The sequence below is a fragment of the Lemur catta genome, chromosome 4 (genome assembly GCF_020740605.2).
Source record: "Lemur catta isolate mLemCat1 chromosome 4, mLemCat1.pri, whole genome shotgun sequence".
NCBI classification, from domain to species: domain Eukaryota; kingdom Metazoa; phylum Chordata; class Mammalia; order Primates; family Lemuridae; genus Lemur; species Lemur catta.
The window spans coordinates 68,772,690-68,793,740 of NC_059131.1; the positions used below are offsets into that span (position 1 = coordinate 68,772,690).

General features: G+C 54.9%; 1 protein-coding gene across 1 annotated transcript; it reads right to left on the minus strand.

Moving 5' to 3' along the window:
* Positions 1-1,596: 1,596 nt before the first annotated feature.
* NT5DC4 (5'-nucleotidase domain containing 4) lies at positions 1,597-9,832 on the minus strand. The gene is made up of 17 exons (XM_045550633.1): positions 9,699-9,832; positions 9,353-9,426; positions 9,139-9,256; positions 8,957-9,052; positions 8,663-8,754; positions 8,492-8,549; positions 8,073-8,166; positions 7,750-7,803; positions 7,429-7,512; positions 7,104-7,136; positions 6,337-6,444; positions 5,985-6,051; positions 5,714-5,884; positions 5,006-5,057; positions 4,562-4,622; positions 2,064-2,141; positions 1,597-1,644 (listed from the first exon to the last, which is right to left on the minus strand). The coding sequence occupies exons 1-17, from the start codon at positions 9,830-9,832 to the stop codon at positions 1,597-1,599; spliced, it is 1,422 nt and encodes a 473-aa protein (XP_045406589.1).
* Positions 9,833-21,051: the final 11,219 nt, after the last annotated feature.

Genomic DNA, 21,051 nt, shown 5'->3' on the forward strand with positions numbered 1-21,051 from the left:
TAAGAAGAAACTGGCCCAGTCAGGGAGGCCAGGAGGCCCCTGAGGGCTGAGGGAAGAGCAGGTGTAGCCGGGGAAGAGGTGGGGAGTGCTTTAGACAGGAGCAAAGTACCAGGAAGGCCCTTCAGCCACTCTCTTCCCCTCCCTCAGGCCCGAGGCACTTCTGCTCTTCCATCAGTCCTTGCCTGCATTCTTTCTACCCTCGGTGGGAATTCTAAGGGCTGATTTTTGAAGCATTGGCTACTATACTATATTTCAGGACCTTTCCAGCATGGGCCCTACAATCTGAGCAGTTTTCCTGGTAAGATACTATCCTCTGGCCCTTGAATAAGAGTCTAGTATTTACAGACACAAAGCCAGCAAGACCTGGTGCTTGCCTGGAGAACCCGGCCCTGCAGACTCTGGGGCCTGAAAGTCCATCCAGGGAGGAGAAGGCAAGGCCTTAGTAATGCCAGACCTGGAAGCTTCTGAAATGCACGGATATAGAAAAAATGTGAACTCTCTGAGCACATGGCCTGTTGCCTCGTATTTATCCTCAGATATTCCAAGTGTTTCCGTTGCTTATCTACAGAAAATGAAACTAGTGAACTGTGTCATCAGACCTATTCCTTCAAGGCTTTGCTTTGTTATTTCAAACGTGTGTAATACATTCAGAGTCCCCATAGAATGCCACATGATACCACTGACAGATAAAAAGTGAACTGTAGGAGTAAATTAAAATCAGTGCCATCAGAACAATGAAGGGCCAGGGCTTAATACCACAGAGAAGCTTCTAACAAACTAAAGAATAAAGTTTTTAAATCATGAGTATGACTTTTTATGTTTTAATGCATGCATCCTCCCTAAAAGAAGGGCTCATGGGCTCTAAATCTGCTACATTTAGGGGATTTCAATACGGTTGCTTTTTCCTTCTTCCACACTTCTGTTATCCGAAAAATATCTCAAGTAGATGACTCATAGTGCTGGCCCGTGTCTGGGATTCAGCCGTCCCGAACGCAGCCTTCCTGGTCCTCGGCTCTCTCTTTGCCCTCATCCTATAAGAAATGAAGAACACGGCTATGGAAACTTCCTTCCCAAGTTCACACGGAGGCCCCCAGCCAGGGGCAGGAAATGTGTCAAAGTGCCCTAATGGATCTGGATGGGGTGAGGATATAGAGGGGTCAAACCACACACTTCCCAGAGAGCCCACCATTACTGACAGGAGTGTGTCTGGCCCTCTGGTGGGCTGGGATAGATTGCAAACCACTGATTAAAGGTTATGAATGCACTTGAATTTTGAGCTTCTCCTAGGCAGGAGCAAAGTAGCTTAGGATTCATCTTCTAACATTGCCGATGTGCTCCGTAAACACTGGTTGAAAGAACACACACTATGCCTGGAACCACCCAGCTAAAGGGAACCTATGAGATGGGTATTTAAAAAGTGAGCCCCAGGAAAGCCAGGGTAGAAGCAGGAACCCTTAGGCAGGCTTTGGGGATGCAGAACCCAGGGAGGGGAGGAGCAAGGCGGCCACTCATGTCTCAGCTCAGAGGCAGGTCAGGCAGCACAAAGCCTCAGGGTTCTGAAGCAGAGCTGCTGTTCATGGGTGTTTGCAAAGGCTGTCAGGAGAGGAAGTCGGCTTGGAAGGGTGCAGGTCCTGCAACCTCCCCCTGGAGGGGAGGGGTTGGTACAGTGGATCAGCCAGCAGCGGTGTGTGGGGTGCAGGGCCCAGCTAACCCCTGTTGAGCAGAACCTGCGGGAATTTCTAACCCAAGGCCCCATTTTAAAAACAAATACTTTAATTTCCCCTCTTCTATCCAGAATTGAAATCGATAGATAATTATCATCTCTATAATTTTAAAAATCAATATAATACCCTAACTATATAACAAAGGAGAAATAAAAAGAAAACCAATTTACCATAAAATAATATGTATTTCTACATAAATACTTAGGAATGATTACACTTGAAGACAAAAAAGAAGCCCCTGCAAATTTCCAAGTGCCCCCCGGGTGATACCACCCCGTTGGGAACCCCTGCAGTAGCCCATGGGAGCCCCAAGCCACAGAGCCCCTCCCAGCCACTCACCCTCTGGCTGCAGGGGAGGAGGCAGGAGGTGGGGGCCAGACTGGCCCGTTCTTGCTCCACGACTGATTCATGTGGCATCTGTAGGGACAAAAGTGATGTAGATGGAGCAGCTCCATCAATGGTGAAGCTGTCCAAGGTTCCTCAGGTGTGCAGAGACTCCTCCACCCACAGCTGCCAACTTTCTGTCCAGCGAGGCTGCTGCAGAAGTGGGAGCTGGGAGGGTTGACAGGGGAAGGAAGGTTCTGGCAGCTCGGTTTTACTTCCTCAAAAACCCCAGGCCAGCACTGTGGACTAAAGGTCCCTGGGGGGTGCTTTCTGTTCACCTGTCTCATCTCTACTTAACAGTATGAATGGCTATCCCAGGGACCCCCAGCTTTTCCAAGGGGGGTGCCAAGTGAGAGCATGTGGGGGCACAGTGCAGGGGACAAAGTGTGTCCCCTGGAGTCCTACAGCCCTGGGTTCAAATCCCAGCTCTGGGATCCACGAACTGTGTGACAGCAAGTTACAGATTCTCTGTGCTTCCATTTAGCCAATGGCAAAATGAGGATAATAAAAGCTACTTTGCTGAGTTACACTGAGCATTAAGCATAATCGATGAAAAGCACCTAGCCCAGTGCAGGAAACATAGAAGACAATAAATGGATTTTCCCCATTCGAACATCTGGAAGGCAGCCAAAGGCAGCAGGGAAAGCAGGGAACAGGGAGCCCTGAAGACCCGGTTTCAAGTCCAGATCCTTCCCTGCAGACTGTGCATCTTATAACATGGAAATAATGATGCTTTGTTGGAAGACTGACCTGCATCCTCAGCTCCCGCCAACCCTTGCCCAGTGACATCACGGCTGCCTCTACCTCCCTGATCTCAACCCCAGAGCATCCTCCGTCTCCCAGAGGAAAACCAGCTGGGTGTTTACTGTATCATCCTCTGCTTCCTCTGCCCCCTGGCAGTCACTGTGTGTTTACTGAGGGTAGGACGGTGCCTTCCTCCCTGCAACTGGTATCATTTCTGCCAAGGAAACGATGAGACAGCGTGGTCTCAATTTAAAGCAGGAGTTAAGGCTGGGCATGAGGAGGAACCTCCCCAGCACAGGCATCTCATTTCTATCACCCATGCATGTTTTAGGGTGTGGACAGTTATCTGCAAGGCCCTTGTGTCTGGGGGCGGGAAATTGAGTCCGGCAAACTTGCAAGCTCCAGCCTGGGCTTGGGACCAGTGAGTCCCGCTGGGGTGGACAGTCAGGGACCCACCAACTCCGGGGCCGCCCGAAACAGCGAGCTGAGCGGCTAGCGCAGGAAGTTGAGGCAGGTGGCAGCGTAGAGGTCTGCGTAGCGCGTCAGCTGGCTGGAGAAGAGCGTCTGGCGGAAACCACAGCGGAACAGGCTGCCCGTGGTGCTGTAGCACAGGTCCAGCTCGCGGGTGACCCTCTGGCAGGAGGAGCAGACACTGAAATGAGATCCCAGCCCACCTGCCCTGCACAGCCCAGGGCTGGCAGCCCGCCCTGAGAGCGACCCCTGCTGGAGCCAGCCCAGCCCTGCCCTCACCTACTCCCTGCCTGGGTCTCCCACCTGGGGACATGGAGGCCCGTGCCCACCTGAAGGGAAGGAGCTGCATGATTTAAACCCACCGGCCTCACGCTGTGCTTTTGGAGGTGGGACAGCTCCCCGCTTTGCCACAGGCCCCACAGTTACCCTCCTGCTCCTGGACAATGACCTCCAGACTAAACCCGCAGCCTAATTTCCCCTCTGATGGCCCAGCAGGGGACCTGGCAAAGGCCCCCAGCCCACCCCTAGGCCCCCGGCCCCAGTCCCCTCCTGCTCTACTGGCAGGTCCCCACCCCACCGGGCCCTGCTTTTAGAGCCAGGGTGACCCTCCTTGGGCCTCAGTTTCCTCATCTGTAAAATAAAGGTGACGGTCCCTGCCCAGTCCCCTGGCAAGGCTGTGGGATGATGGAACGGCTGTGCTTCATACGCCTGACGCTTTATAACCTGCAAAAGGCTCTGCAAAGACCCTTTGTTCTTGGTCCCAGCTGAGCCTGACTGGGATGGACAAGTGGCCTGACTCCTTTGCCCTGGCTGGCCTGTGAGAACCCCCAGCTTCAGCGGCTGGTCAGTAATGCCACAAAGGAATGTTTTCCTTTCTTCTCTTTTTCCAGCACCCTCGGCTCACTAGCTCTAAATCACATTTCCTCAGCCCCTTCTCTGGCTGAGTCCAGACGTTGATCAGAGCTGGCTAGTAGGTTACCTGGGGATCCACCCCGGCAGGTATGCACTTCTCAGGAAGGGTTATTGGTGGGGACTCGGAGGCAAGCGGGCAAGCAGGCTCAACTCAGCCCTTCCTCCAGAGCACACTGCGGTCCTTTGGGGCCTCGGCCAGCAGAGGGCGCTGGCTGACAAGGCATGGGGTGCTCGGGGAGGTTGGGAAGAAGCAGGGAACTGGGCCCCAGACCCAGGACAAAGCAGCCCCTGCCGGGCCAGCATCCTCATCTGCTACCAGCTCTCACCTGGCTCTCCCTCTTGGCGGAGCTGATGACTTGCAGCCCACGACTGCTCCCATCCATGTTCCTGGAGCAAAATAGCCACGTGACCCAAGAGGAGAGGAGCAGAGCAGAGTTCCAGGCACAACCTCCCTAGACCCCATGAGAGGGACACCACGAGGGCACGCAGTGGGGTGCTGGGCTGGGTGTGCGCACGTGCGTGGGAGGGCAGGCCCTTGAGTCGGTGCTGCATGGCTCAGGAGGAAAGGCCTAGAGGTGGCAGAGCATGGGCAGTCCCAAGGGGGTCACAGGGGTTCCCAAGTCCAGTTCACTAGGGAAGCTCAGACTGAAACAGGTTGACTCCCTGACCACCTTGGCCAGGGTCCTGCCACGAGGCCTGGACATGGGCTGCCACCCCTTCCTCCCTCTCCCCAAACCCCACCCCCACCACCAGAAAGCCCAGGGTCTCGCTGGTACAGGGCCGCCAGGCCTGTGTCCAGCCTCTTCAGCCACGCCAACCGCTCTGAAAACCGAACAAGGGACAGTGGGGGTGGGTGACAGCCCGGATCACCCAGTGGCCCTGCCTGCCTTTGTCTGCCTGGGTCCGGCCGGGGACTTCCCTCCCCCAGCTGTGTGCACAACATCCAAGACCCCTTACGTCAGGTGAGACTCTGCCCAGAGCAGAGCAGGGATAGCACAGGCCCCACGGGCCCCGCGGGACAGGTGAGGAAGCCATTGAGGGAGTCAGGTGACCTTCCCAAAGTCACATGGCAATGAGTCAAACCTAAAGCCTCAGCTCTTAGAACAAATTACAAATTGTCTGAGCTCATAGAAATTCCTGACCCTGAGCATGACTTCAGGTCATTCCCAGTCACTCAGGGAGATCTCAGGGCAGGTGGGGAGGGTGCAGTCAGGTGAGAAAGGAAGCCCCAGGCTGCGGAAATGCCACAGGACTCTGGAGTCAGGAGATGAGGATTTGAGTCCTAGCTTTGCCCCTTCCAGCTGTGTGATTTTGGGCAAGCCGCTGAACCTCTCTGGCTCTCTGTTTCCTTCTGCATAAAATAGATCCTCCTTCATAAGCCACAGAGTGGACAGGATTCCTGGTCACCACTAACCCTCCAGGGGAAAAGGGGAAGACAACAAAAGGGTCCTCTACCTGCTCCTCCCCCCACAGCTCACCCTTCTCCCGGGCCCAGATGTCCAACTCCCAGGACAGCTCGGGAACCACCAAGCAAGTCCTCCAGCCCTGCTGCTTCTTGGACTTGAGAATGTCCCCAAAGATGTGGTCCCCAATGTACAGGATGTCCTTCCCCCGCACCCCAAGCAGCTCGCACACCACATCTGACGAGCCTGCCCACCAAGGGAGGACAGTCACTGCCTCACCCTTCCTGTCCTGGTGGGGCAGGGGAGGGACGTGGGCTCCTAGCAGGGGCAGGGTGGGGGCTGGTACCTCCAGAGTAGACTGCACAGTGCTGGTGGGGCCCAGTGTAGGTGCCCACGCGGAGCTTCCCTGAGTCCTGGAGGGGCAGAGGGGTGCCCTGGATCAGGAGAACTTCATCTTCTACCCCTGGTCAGGGACTGGGGGCTGGGAGCAGCCGGCTAACTACAGGCAGTAGGAGGAGGGAGGCATCAGGGACCCTGAAAGAGTCCCCTGGTCCCTGCCTCCAGGCAGACAGGCCGGCAGAGCGGCAGCTGCCACGGCCAGCCAAGTCTAAGGGGCAGGCAGGCTCCCCTCCCCCAACCGTGGCCTCTGGGTCGAGGTGGACGGGGCCTCAGCACCTGCCATCAGCACCTGCCATTACCGTGTTGACCTGCCTCAAGACTGTCCCCTCCGCAAAGAAGCGTGGCTTCTGCGTGTCCACCACAATCAGGTCAAAGAAGGACCTCCAGGGCCTGGCTGGGGCTTCGGCCTATGGGGCGGGCGTGGGTGTGTGCAGGCTCTCGGGGCACACACAGCCTGGAAATCGGACCCTGCCGCAGCCAGGTCACCGCCTGACCCCACCCGCCTGCCTCCCAGCTGGATGAGATCTCCCCGGCCTGGGGACCAGGAAGTCTCGCTGCCCATCGGCCCCAGCCAAGCTAGTCTCTAGGAAGTGCTCACGGGCGTTTGTGGGGGTTGGTGCTGGACATGGCGTGGCTCTCAGGTCAGCCTCCAGAGCTCCGCCCAGAGCAGGCAGAGAGACCCAGGGACACATGGCACCAGCACAGCCACGAAGTGAGGGCCCCGCTGCCTGCCCAGAGGTGCCTGGTCACTCTCAGGGCCCAGACCCTGCTGTGCAGGCCCCTCCCCTGGGCTACTATGCCCTCATCTCACCCTTCCCCCCCCCACCCCAGATACCTGACTGCCTCTTTATGGGTCATTCCCCAAAGGTTCCTCCTGTGGCCTGGCTGAGGTCACCGGCCTCCTACCCACTGGGGAGGTTCCGATGAGGCCCAGCCATGTGGAGGCCCCTCCCACACCTGGGTCTTCCTCAGCGAGAGGCTGGGCGGGGGAGAGACCCTCGCTGCGCATCACAGCCCGGCCCCCACCCTTCAGGCAGCCCACCCCAGCCACAGACACAATGCTCACCTCACTGACACCAAACAGGTAGGTCATGATGGCCTGGAGGGGACAGGGCAGGGGACAGGGCACCAGGCTCGGGCCAGGCCAGGAGGCCACTGCCTGCCTCTGCCCTCACCCGCCATCCCCCCGGGGCCACAGAAGTGTGAGGTGGGGCAGCTGCTCCTTCCACTGGGGCTGAAAGGCCGGGACATGGAACCCGAGGAGCCAGGCAGGCAGCGGAGTAAGGAGAGTCCCGGCTCCTCCCCAGCCCTCACTGTCTCAGCACTGCCTCAGTGTCCCTGGGGCCAGGAAGGAGGCCTAGGGCCCCCCCACCACCGATATACACACTCACATCCGTGTAGTTGTAGCTGCTGTTGGTGGCCAGAAACACTTTCCCAACCTCCTTCATCTTGCCCAGCAGGATGGGGATTCGTGCCTGGGGCAGAGATCAGAGTGACGTTCTGGGGCAGGACCTCCCGCAGCTGCCCTGGGATCCCCTCCCCAGAGTCCAGCCTCCTGGGAGCTCACCCCCAGCCCAGCCTCCAGGCAGGTGGGCTGCAGGCCAGGCAGGAAGGCCTGAGCAATGCCAAGGTGCAGAGCTCTGTCTAAACCTTGAGGGGCCCAGGGAAGGGGGCAGGGGTCTGGCCATGGCCCTGGGTCTAAGGCCACTCACATCCTTCTCCACGTATTTCTCCAAGTCCTCCAGGGTCTTCTCCTTGAGACAGCCCTGCAGGAGGAAGCAGAGCTCTGTGTGTATGTGCATGTGTGTGTGTGTGTGTGTGTGTGCGCGCACACGCGTGTGTGTGCGTGTGTGTGCGTGTGTGTGTGTGTACATGTGTGGGGGATGGGGGCAGTGGCACCGGGGAGCCCAGACCACAGTCCTCCATGGGAAGAGGAGCGGGAAGTCTGCGGGAACTGGAGGCCTGCCTGTCGCCCAAGAGCACCAAGGGCACGCAGGCCAGGGGTCCTGGGGTCCTGGGGTCCTGGACCACTCACCGACTGGTGGACGTTATTCATGGCCTCAGTTACATCCTGGAAGAGGCTTCGGAAGGACATGAAGCGGTTCCCATGCTGATAGCCGGTGTCACAGCTGGGGCAGGCCAAGGAGGGTCAGGGGAGGCCAATAAGAGGGCCTGAGGTGGCCACCAACCCTGGAGCCCATACCAGAGTGACCCCTCCAGCCACACTGGGGCCTACACTGGGCTCATGTCCCGGCCATCCTGGGAGGGGCATTATCCTGGACAAAGGGTCACCCTTGGGGCAGCCCTGATTAGGGTTGGAGGCCACCCTGCAGTGATCTCCTTGAGCTCCCCACACCCCTCGGGAGGGCCCTCTGCCCCCACTTTGGGGCTGGCCCCTGGGCAGAGGCAGTGTCCTGTTGGTCACCCCAGGGCTGGGCAGGGCCCAGGACGCACTTGGTGTAGCGGGAGCAGCCAGAGAAGAAATCCACCAGGCAGGCATAGAGGTAGGTTTCTGGGGCGGAGAGGCCAGTCAGTCGCCAGCCAGGGAGCAAGCAGCCACCCGCCAGGCCAGAGCTGGGCCCCTAAGGACCACAGCCTTGCGCCCCCCACCCGCCTGCCACCCACCAGGCAGGTTGAAGAGTGTGTTGAGGACGTGGAACCGCTGCAGGTCATCCCTCTGAATGAACTTGCTGGGGTAGAAGCTCCAGATCTCCGCCCTAGCAGGGGGGGAAGATGGGTGCAGCCGATGCCCCTCCCCAGCACCCCCCAGAGGCCATCAGGCCCCAGCCATTGCTTCCTGCCTCCACCTCCCCAATCCCGCTGATGTCTGGAGTGATCTGAGTCCCCCCCTCAACTCACTCCGCACCCCCATGGTGAGCATCCTCCCCTCCTCCGTGCCACCTCTACCCTGCCCCTTACTCCGAGAGGAAGGTGAAGCCATGGGCACCCAGTAGCACGTTCCCGTGGGTGTCCACCTTCAGCAGGGTACCGTAGAGCGCATCAAACACCAGCCCCCTGGGGAGAGAGCGCAGGGCTGTGGGTGGGGACACCAGGGCCAGTCATCTCCCGCCTGGCCGGAGGCTCCCCCACACCCCCCGCACCTGGTGGGGAAGGCCGGGTCGTAGGTGTAGCGCAGGATCTCATGCGGGTACCCGATGCACACCAGGCGCTCCAGCAGCAGCTCGAAGGCCAGAGCCTCGTACGCCGGAGACTTATAGGCTGCAAGAGGCCCGAGCAGACCCAGACCCGTTGGTGCCCGGCTGCCCATCCCCTGCTCCCCACAGCCCCAAATACGCTGTGTCCAGCCCTCCCTACCAGCCAGAGTGTAGTCCATGTCGAAGCCAAAGCAACGAATCTTCCCCAGTGCCAGACTTCGGTTGACAAAAATCCTGGGGAGCAGAGGAAGATGTTGGGCTCAGCCTGCCAGCCCCCCAAAGTCTAAGACCCAAGGAGGCACGGGGGTGGGAACCCAGCAGAGGGGGCAGAGCATCCCTGCAGCTGCAGAAAGCACAGGGTGGGGGACAGGCCAGCCAGGGCCTCCTCTAGCCCATGTGTTCCTGAACACAAGTGCGTGGGCATGTCCGTGCAAGCGTGCTCATGAGCGTGTGTGCGTGCGTGCACAAGCGTGTGTCTGCATATGTGCAGAGCATGGGCAGCTCACTGTCCCACCGTGCAGGCATGTGTTCCCTGTGTGTGAGGATGAGTGATTGTCAGTGTGGGGGTTGTCACTTTCCGAAGGAGGGTACTTGTGTCCAAGTTCAGAGATGACGTGTTTGTCAGAATTGGGTAGCCCATGACAGCGTGTGAGGGGTGAAGGAGAGAGATTGTTGAGGGGGAAAGGAAGCGAAGGGGACTCCCTGCCGGAATGTCTGCTGCCAGTGTCTCCACCTGAGGGGACACTGCCACCTATAGAAGGGCGTCCCTTGTGAGCACAAGTGCTTGTCTGCATTTTGGATGTCCCCGTATCTGTGTATCTAAAAAGTCACTGTGTGCTGCTGTGCTGTGTGGGCTGTTTGCAGGCTGAGACCCCCCGACCCCACCTCAAGTGCCCGTCTCACCTCTGGTGCCAGTCCTGCGTCAGACCTTGGGAGGAGACCAGGCCTTCAGGCCCCCGGCTGGGCTCCCGCGGCGCTGCCCCGTCCACACTAGCCATCGCCATCAGGAGTAAGAGGTGACCGTCCCTTCCCCAGCCTCCTGCACACTATCAGCGGGGCCCAGCCGCTCCCCTCTCCCCAAGAGGCTGCGGACACCACTGACCCAGCAGGCCCCACCCTGCTCCCCCTGCCCCCCAGCCCCCTTTGAGAGAGGAGTCATCCAGAACAGTCTCTGGCATCTCAGCCCTTCCTCAAGAGAGAAAGCAGCAAGGACCAAGGAAGGACAATTCGCCTGCACTGTGCCGCCTCCATGTCCGGGGCTTATGCATCCAAGGACCTCGACTGCCTGGAAAGTAGCAGAGAACCCAGAATGAAGCAAACACAGGAATTACAAAGGCAGGAGTTCTGTGCTTTAAAAATAAAAGAGTCTTTGGTAAATAAACAAGTAACTCAGCACTCTTGCTTTATACACAATTCTAACACATTTGCTAACACATTTGGTTTTCAAATTTCCCAGCTGAAGGCCATTGAAGGAAGACATTGCTAGAAGCATGCCAAGAGCTGTAAGAGGGGCAGACAACTGGGATCTCAGAATGGGGTGGGGAAAGAGTGCAAAAGGATGTATAAAACGCTGAGCAACTGGGGGGGTCGGGCGGTTAGCGTAGAGCCATCACTCGCCCCAAGGCCCATGCCACTGGCTCACGACAAAGCACGTGACTTCTATTGAGAGCCACGACCTGCCTCAACCAGAAACACTTAGATGAGGTAGCATGTCTGTCCTCTTTTAAAAAGGAAGACAGGTTCATGATACATTTTAGTAAACTTTCTCTTCAAAATGGCTAAACTAAATGAAGTTGGCACTTTTAAAAGGATAAAAGTTATCTGGAACCAAGAAAAGCGTATCTACGGAGTAGCTCCTTCCTGGACGGGGCCAGCTGAGCAACGACAGTCAGGCGCGGCATGCTGGTGTCTCAGCCAACGACGGACCGCATGTAGGACAGCGGTCGCATGAGATTATGACGGAGCTGAGAGATTCCTGTCTCCTAGGGATGCCACAGCCGTCTAGCGCTAGGCATGCCTCGCACGTGTGCGGTGATGCTGGCGGGAGCCGTAGGCTGTAGCTAGGTGTGCAGGAGGCGGTGCTGTCTAGGTCTGTGTGAGTGCACTCTGTGGCCTCACGTGACAAGATCGCCTAACGATGCATTTCTCAGATCATACCCCTGGCATTTAGGGCTGTGTGACCATATGAGGGTGGTTAGAGGGGTGCGGCAAGGATGTGTGGGCTGTAGGAGACCCCTTCCCTCATTGGACGGAGAGATGGACAGACAAACGGGCAGACAGCGGGATGGACGGATGGATGGCAGGTTATGTATGGCAACCTGCATTTGAGGGTGTCAGAGGAGACTCACGTTTCAGAAATCAGGAGGATTTCTGGAGTCGCTTCCACCCACGATTCCATGCTCTTTGCTCATCTCATGCAAGCCCTTTTAAGCCCTTTTCCCACATTGCACGCTTCCCCTCTAGGTCAGGGAAGAGAAGGAGGCTGTGGGAAGTCTCTGGGAAGTCCCTCGGCCCTCCTGCTGGGAACTAACACAGCAGGGGTACAAAAATGTAACCTGCCTTTCCTATAGCTGCGCTTAGGGTCTCAAGATCCCCTTGCAGCTGAGGGCAGGGGAGCCATCCGGTGACGTTCAGGTACACACTGTCACTTTGGCGGCTTCTCAGGTCACTTCTCCAGGCAAAGCCAGGTCACCTCCTGCGATTGACTGAACGGTGTGGGCCAATGGGGAAGGGCATCGCTTCCTGGTGGGTCCTGAGGCCCCACATTGCTGCCTGTTGAGCCTTCAGCTGGGGTGGTCTCTGCTGCTATCCTGGGTCACGGCTGCTGGCCCAGACCGCAGAGCCCCTTGGGTAACGCATGTCCAGCCGGAGAGGACCACAGGCTGTCACAGGGCCCTCCTTGGCCCTGATCCCTGAGCCACTGCTGCAGGCACACTTGCGGGGCAGGCTGCATTTGGAGCCCCCTCAGGAAGAGGAAGTTTGTCATAATAACAAGTGAATACTTGCACTCTTTTTACTGTGTGCCAGGCCTCATAACAGCCCCACAAGGTAGGCTGACTGTTATTCTGAATTTACATATGATTAAACTGTGGCACAAAAGCGTTAAGCAACTCGCCCACTCTTACAGAGCTAATAAAGGGCAGAGTGGGATCGAGCCCAGGCAGTCGGACGCCAGCGTCCACTCTTAACCATAGGCAAAACCGCCTCTGCCACGGTCCCTCACAAAAGCCCTTTGACTTTTCAATGTCATAAAAGACAAAGAAAGGCAGAAGAAATGTTCCAGATCAAAAGAGGCTAAAGAGCCATGGTGAATATGCAATGGCTGAGCCTGGGCTGCATCCTGCACTGCAGCCACATATAGTGCAGGACATCAGTAAGTCAACAAATAAAATTGGAATATGAGCGGTGGATTAAAGCACTGTCTCAAAGTAAACCTGTGAAGGTGATGACTCCACTGTGGTAATGCAAGAAACTATCCCTGTACTTGGGAAACACTCTCTGAAGAATATAGTGTAAAGGTCATGATGCTTGTAACTCACCTTCAAATGGTTCGGGAAAAACAATCATGTGTACACGCATGCACACATACACACATACATACATACGTGTGTGTGCACATATGAGGCGGGGACAAATGATAAACAAATGGAATAAAATGCTAATGATAGGTAAATCTTGGTAAAGGGTGTAAGGCTATTTGTTCTCTGTACTATTTTTTATCTTTATAATTTTTCATAAATTTGAAATTATTTCCAAATTTAAATTTTTTTTTTTTTTAAGACATAGTCTCCCTCTGTTGCCTGGGCTAGAGTGCCCATGGCATCAGCCTAGCTCACAGCAACCTCGAACTCCTGAGTCCAAGCAATCGTCCTGCCTCAGCTTCCTGAGTAGCTGGGATTAAAGGCACGTGCCACCGCGCCTGACTAATTTTCCTATTTTTAATAGAGACAGGGTCTTGCTCTTGCTCAGGCTGGTCTCGAGCTCCTGACCTCAAGCGATCCTTCTGCCTTGGTCTCCCAGAGTGCTAGGATTAGAGGTGTGAGCCACCCCACCCAGCCCCAAATTTTAAAAAATTGTTAAAAGAGAGCCTGTGTTCTGAGACCCCTTCCCAGTGCCCCCGTTACTGTCCCGGAGGTCTGCTCCTCTGCCTGCCCCCTTCTGAGCCTTGGGCTCAGCACCTCTCCTCTACTGAAGGAGGAGGTGGAAACAGGACCCACCAGCCAATGTTCCTCTGGATTCCTCCACCCAGGCGGTGTCTATTTTAAGTGTCAAAGCCAGGCATCTGGTGGCTTTGCTCACTGTGGATGCCTGTACTCAGAGAGGTCACCAGAACAGGGGTGCCCGGACAGGCAGGGGCCAGGTGTGGCTGTCACTGCTCACACGTCCCACAGGGTTCAGTCAGAGCATTCTTCCAGATCTCCGCGGCTCATCCACGGCAGCTTTGGCAACGCAGGACCTGCAGCCTGGGCTGGGGATCCTTCCATTCCCCTCACCTTGGGGAACCCCTCTCAGGATGACCAGAAACCTCCCCTAGACAAGGGCTTCCTTGCACAGGTGCCACTGGTTCAGGGGGATAGAGGTGGGGACCCAAGCAGTGAACCAGGAGATCTTTTCAGCAGAGGAGAGTCTTGGATGAGGTCTTTAAGGAAATGTAGAATTTTTATTAGTTAGCTTAGATGAGAAAGGAATTTTACGTGGCCAGCAAGGAGCCAGGGCTGAGAGGCAGAAAGGAAATGGATCACAGGGGACAGCAAAGGATGGAATCTCACCTGTAATCCCAGCACTTTGGAGGCTGAGGTGGGAGGATTGCTTAAGTCCAGGAGTTCAAGACCAGCCTGAGCAACATAGTGAGACCCCCATCTCTACAAAAATTTTAAAAACTAGCCAGGCATGGTGGTGCATGCCTGTAGTCCCAGCTACTCAAAAGGCTGAGGCAGGAGGATCACTTGAGCCCAGGAGTTTGAGGTTGTAGTGAGCTCTGATGATGCCACTGTACTCCAACCTGGGTGACAGAGTGAGACCCTGTCTCTAAAAGAAAAAAACAGAAAGGATGGGACCTGCTTCCAGGGCAATGGCCATCAGAGCCCCAGCCAGGGTTGTGGCCCCAGCTGTGTTCTCCCCTCCGATGTGGCCACACTTCCAAAGGGCATATTCTGGGATGGCTAGGGAGGGACTATGATCAGACTTTGATCAGAGGGTGGATGCTATTTGCTAGGGAGGGCCTGGGGCTTAGTCAGGGCCATGGGGCACCTCGACCAGATACAATTCTGCCTCACCCAGGGCAAAGGCTGGCCCCTTCCTCCGGTCAGGGTCATGGAGGGAGAGATTTAGGGTGAGAGATTGGGAAAATTCCAAGCACCTGTCTCTCCTTCCATCAAAACAATGGAAGTTGCTGGGAGTTTGTGGCGTGTGTGTACTGGGGGTGAGGGGTGTGCGTGTGGGTACTTGTGCATGTGTGAGCATGTGTATGCACATGCACAGTGTGGGTGCCAGTGTGTGTGGTGCATGTGCACACATGAGCATGTGTGACTGTGCAAGCGGGCATGCTGGGACCGGGTCTGGGCAGAGGGCCTGCCAGTCACCACCCTCCAAGTTCAGGCTGGAGGCTTTGGGGTCCTGCAGCTACAGTCCCCTGGAACGGAGCAGGGGACAGGAATGCCACCACACAGACCAGAGGACACAGGGTAGGCCAGGGGCCAAGGGCTCCCCCATCTGCTGTCAAATGCAAGGCTCTTTGGGGCACCTCATTTAGGTGAAATTGACCTCGGAGGGAGTGAGGCCTCATTTACTCCCAAACTGGAAAACCAGGGGGCCCACAGCGCAGCAGCTGTGCAGCCCGCCATCTCCCAGGGATCCCAGGGAAGAGTGTGAGGGAGCAGGAAGCTCAGGAGACAGTCGCGTCCTGTCTTGAAGGAACGTCTCCAGCTGGGTGGTGAGGCCTCTGGTCCGGCAGCAGAGGCCAGGGAGCTGCAGGAGAGCCCCGAGGCAAGGTCTGGGGAGGAAGGAAAGCATCCAAGGCTACGGCAAACCTGCTCAGCTCCCACTGTGGCCTGGCCAGGGGAGGGATGAGCACCCAGGCCAGGGGTGCATCCCCAACAGAGACCCACGACTCCCCTCACTTCAGCCCTTAGAGTCAAGAGGGGACAAGTGTCTACACTTCAGGGTCTGGACGGATGAGGACAGATTGGAGCAGAGGGACCAGGGCCAGAGGGAAGCTGCGAGGGAGTCAGAGATACTGCAGACTCCATGTGCCGCTATGCATAAATCATTCCAGCCAGACCACATGCATTTACTAAGCATCACCTCATGCCAAGCCTGTGCTGGAAGCTGGGTTTAAAACGATGAATCAGATGTGTCACTTCTCCTTTAGGGAATTCACAGTCAAAGAAGGGAGACAACACACGTTAGTAGGAAACAGTGAAAAGATGAGCTGATGCCCTTGAGTGCCCAGGGAGACCAGGGAAGCCTTCCTCGAGGAGGAAGCCTTAACAAACAAGTCAGAATCCGCTGCAAGGGCAGGTGGAATGTCATTTATTCCAGGGAGTCCAGGCTTGGCCGGAGAGGGAAGCACACGGCTAGGATCACAGCCAAGGGACTCAAGAGACACGCCAAGGCTGGCCTCCAGGGACTTACCCCCTAGGTGATGGGTCACATTTGGAGGGTGGTAAGCAGAGAGTGAGCTGGTGCCAGGTGCACTGGTCTGGGGTGGAGGAGGGCACGCTGAGGGGTTGAAGGGAGGAGGAGTTGGGAGACCGAGACAGTGGGTGGGGCGAGAGATGCTGAGCCCTGACCCAGACCTGGGCAGAAGCGACTCTGGGAAGGGAGCAGGTGGAGACACAGAGAGGAAGCAAACCACGCTGGCTTGCAGACTGATGTGTGACAAGGGGGAGGGAAGCGAAGTGTTACAAAGGGAGCCCATCCGTCTGTGGTGAAGGCAGGTGGCACCGCTGCTGGGGCGGAGCTCAGAGGAGGGGGCCAACGTGGGGACTGGGGAGGGGCGATGGTGAATTCAGTTCAGAACACAGACTGTGCCATGGGGGAGCCTGAGAGACCCGCAGGGACACAGGCCTCGAGCAGGCGAGGTCTGGGCTGGGATCAGATCACGAGTTGCTGGCGTGAGTCTGGACGGGAAGGAGTGGCAGAGACTAGGTAGCTGTCCTAGACTTGAGTTCCGTGGGGGCTGGGGGGGACCGTTCCAATGCTGTAAGGAGAAGAGTGCATTAACCAGGGTGCTGGGAGCAGTGGGGGATACCAAGAAAGCACGTGGAAGGCAGGGAGATGTCACTCCCGTGGGGCTCCAGTGAAGCGGCACTGACAGCGGAAGTTCAGCTCCTACTGAAATATTCCATTACAGACCTGGGGCTTTGGGAGCAACATTTAGGAGGACGGCAACAGGAGAGCTGCACTTCACCACAAATGGGCCTTTGTAGAGGTTAGGGGGAGGGCAGTTCCAGGAGAAGGTAATGCCCACCCCCTTTTGAAATGTGAACAGGAGCTCCCTGGGCAGACATGTGAAGAATTCTTAGCAGAGCAGCCGTGGGTGTGAAAGGGAGGGCGGTGTAGCCAGCCTGCAGCCGGTCCTGGGGACCCACAGGGGATGGGAGAGGGGACGAGGCCACAACAGGAAGGCTCCCATGTCCCACTAAAGAGCTTGACCTTGAGCCTGGGGTTGGGGTGTGCAGGGAGCCCAGTAGCATTTTGAGCAGGATAAGGATGCGCTGCACCTAGCTTTAAGCTGCCTCTGGTGTTGGTGCGAGCAAGCACAGAGCTGCGGAGAAGTCACTGCAGTAGCCCAGAAAGGAGCAGGAATTAATGGGAAATGGAGGAGGTGGGACAGGCAGAGGCTCATTGGGTTAATCAGGACCTGGGGACTGATTAACTATAGGGGATCCTGCGGGTAGGGGGGAATTTTGGAAAAGGCTGGGATGCTGAAGAGGCCAAGGAATACGGGGCCACCCACCTAGAGACGCCAACAGGAAGGAAGGGGGCTCACTGGGAGGGCAGACGGCACCATTCCTGAGCTGGGGAGGCCTGGGCTGGGCAGGCTTGTGAGCTCCGGGTCCACAGTCCCTAACCTGAAAACTTTGAGGCCAGATATATTCAGATTCAGTATTTGCTGAGTGTAAGAAGGTAATACATGATTTCCTGTATATATGCATGATCACACCCTTGCAGCAACCCACAGTCAAACACATTGACATTCCTGCAGCTAACGCATGAATATTCATTCACACGAAGTGGGTGCACAGAGATGGTAAATAACCTCACGTCAGGGCCGATCAAGGCTTGCCACCAAAAGCGTTTGGAAAATCCCCTTGGTTTGGGGATCTAAGGATCAAGGACGAGGGTTGTTGCATCAGCATCTGCGGCAGATGAAGATCCAGCAGGAGGGACAGAGCAGGAGAAGAGAGACAGAGCCCCTGGAACAAGGTAGGATGGAGACAGGACAGGACCCAGCCAAGGAGGCTGAGAGGGAGCAGGCAGAGCAGCAGGAGGGTGTCCCAGAGCCTGCAGGCAAGGCCAGTGCTGCAGAAAGCCCGAGTGGTGAGAAGGCCCAAATGTCCCTGCATTTGGCCACAGGTAGATCACAGAAGGCCTTGGCCAGGGCGGCGTCAGTGGTGCGATGTGGCAGGAGTCGGGCGGAGAAGAGGGCAGGGATGCGGGAGCAGCATGTGAAAGGCGACCCTTGCAGGAGTCTTGGCCAAGAAAGAAATGAGACCAGGCAGTAGCCAGACTGACGAGAGAGAAACCCGGTGGCGCTGTGGGCCCGGGGTCACAAGGAGCAGCAGAGGTCACAGGAAGGAACGTGGGTTAGAAGAGATGGCATGCGCCCACCAAAAGACATGTGTGAAAAACATCATCCCCAACTGGAACCAACCCCAACGTCCATCAGCACCAGAATGGATCAATAAATGGTGACGTGTCCATCCAATGGAGTCAGCAACGAAGAAAAATGAACGATGCTGCCCGCAATAACACGGGTGAATCTCACAGACATACTATTGGACATGGGGACTCATGTACTTTGCCATGTGTGCATTATACCTGAATTCAGAAGAATTAAAGATGCTAAAGTCTGAGGTTCAGTTGTGGCGCAGTCTAGGGAGGACGAGGTGCAAGGTGTCGGCCTGCAGTGCGGGGCCAAGGCAGACCCAAGTGAGGCTGACGGAGACCGGGAGGTGAGGGAACGGTGTGCTCCACGGACATAGAAGTCACTCAGTAGTTTACAGGAATTGTTGTAAAACAGCTACCCAAAACTATTTTTGAAAGTAGATGGTGAAAAAAAAAAAAAGAAAGTGGATGGTGGCGTACTATTTTTTTCACAGGCTCTGCTCCTGTGAGGCTGCCAGTCCCAGCTGCCCCTCCCCTGGCTGTCCCCAATTCTACCCCCAACTGCATGGCAGCTTCCCCATCCAACACCCTGGACACTGTGGACTCTCAGTCACACACACACACACACACAGACACACATGACACGCCACACTGCTGAGGGCCAAACCTGGATAAAGATTTAAGTGAAACAGAACCTGGGGGTGAACACCAGGAGGTCTACACTTAACACCTTGCTACAGGGTCCAGCTGCCTGTGCCAGGCTCCTTTTTCCCTCGGGATGAGTTCCTTCCCAGCATGCTCTTCTGGCTGTTGTGCAAATTCGACTTCTGAGAATTCTCCCCCGCCCTCCATCCACTCCCCGGCCAGTCCAGGGCCTGAATGTATGGGACACAGGACAGAACAGGAAGGCCACAGGGAACAATGAACAATAGCTGCCTGTGAATTAATGAATTGTTATCATCCCAAAATGGTTAAAATGTTTACTTCCAAGTCTTCATTCTCTCTCTGATAAGATATATCTAAATTAATGTTTAAAGAAGATAGGTTGGAGAGGCATAAGAGTGGCAGCTCCTTCAGGGTGACAGATCACAGATTCCTCAAATTCACGCTAAGCTCAATGCAGGCAGAAGCACAGTTGGTGCCTGTCTGTGAGAAGCTCAGAGTCCCCTCGGAGGTGTGTCTCCTTGGGGGTTCTGGGCAGCACAAGCTACGCCCTGTGCAGAGATTCTAGGTCGGCAGGAGAGCGACCTAATTAAACACACAGGCTTATTCTTAGACGAGGAGCCCCAGTTTAGGCCTCTAGGTAGCCACAGCACAAAGGCACGGCCCTAGCAATGACCGGAATAATTCTCATTTTTATCTAGCAGTTACTTATTTCTGATTATAAAGTAGTACATATTCACCATAAAATGCTTGGAAAATATAAAGTACAGAAAAGAAAATGCTACCTACTAGAGATAACCACGATTTTTGCTCATTTCCCCCCAGTCTTCTTTTTATACATATTTATGTATTTGACAACCGAGGGGGAAATGCTTATTCACCCAATGTAAGTGAAAAAAGATACAAAATTATAAACTACATGATCCTAAATTTATTATATAAATTAGGACAGTTGTATGTATACAGTTCTGTATCTTGTTTGTATCACTCAGTATTAAAACCCTGCATCTTCCCCATGTCATTAAATATTCAGCTATTTGATTTTTAATGGCTTCATAATATCCATTATATAGAATAATGTATAAACTGTTCGCCTGTGGTAGGGAATTTAGGTGCTTTCTAATTTTTCAAATAACTCCACGATGAACCTCCTGGTACATCTCTGATTAGTCTCCTGAGCTAGATTTCTAGAAGTAAAAATTATTTAGGACTCTTATTATACATTGCCAAATGGCTTTCTGAAAGTTCACAGCAGTTGGCACCACCACCAGTAAAGTGTGGGATATCGTACTGCCCGTGGTATAGCTTAGTTACTGTAATAACAACCAGAGCTTCTTTGTCATCTGGGGGCAGATCCAAATCAAATACAGAGGCCGCTGTTAGCAGGTAACCAGTTCCTCAGAGCCATTTGGGGACTTTGTAACTAAGCACAGACCAGCACTGTTTCCCAGCATGGGTCAGCTTTCACCAGGTTAGGCTGCTGTAACAAACAGCCCCAGAACTGTAGGGGATTACAAGTAAGGTTTATTTCTCACCTGCATTACTCAGAGATGGAGCTTTATTCCACGCCTTTTTACTCTGAGACCCAAGCTGAAGGAACAGCCCAGGCCTTATCTCTATTCACATGGTCAAGGACAAACATATAATGCAGAAGCCCACACTGGGTCTTAGGGCTTTGACTTGGACTTGGCATGTGTCACTCCCACTCTCTTCCCATTGGCCCATCAGTGGCTGACAGAAAGGGTCACCTGGGTTTATCTTTTGTGCAAATCAGAGGAAAAAACGTGTGTGTGTGTGTGTGTGTGTGTGTGTGTGGTGTGTGTGTTTATGTACATATGTTTATAAGTAGCTCCATTAGAAATAACGAAGGTATATTGTTACATTTTAAAAAGGCAAAAGTAAAGCATAACAGGCTACCCTTTATTTTTTAAGGGGAATAATACATATACATTTATGTGTATATATGCATGAAATCATTCCCAAAAGATCATTAAGAAGCTGGAGACTGTGGCTATTTTAGGAATGAGAACTGAGGGACCGAAAGTAGGGAGGAAAGGCTTTCACCGTATACTCTTTTGTATAACTTCAATTTTTTTTCTTTGTGTTTATACTACCTTTTCCAGAAACTTTTTTCTCATTAAAAATTTTAAAAATTGGCCAGTCTCAGTGGCTCATGCCTGTAATGCTAACACTCTGGGAGGCTGAGGTGGTAGGATCTCTTAAGGCCGGGAGTTTGAGACCAGCCTGAGTGAGAACAAGACCCTGTCTCTACTAAAAATAGAAAAATTAGCCAGGAGTCATGGCGCATCTGTAGTCCCAGCTACTCAGGAGGCTGAGGCAGGAGGATTGCTTGAGCCCTAGGTG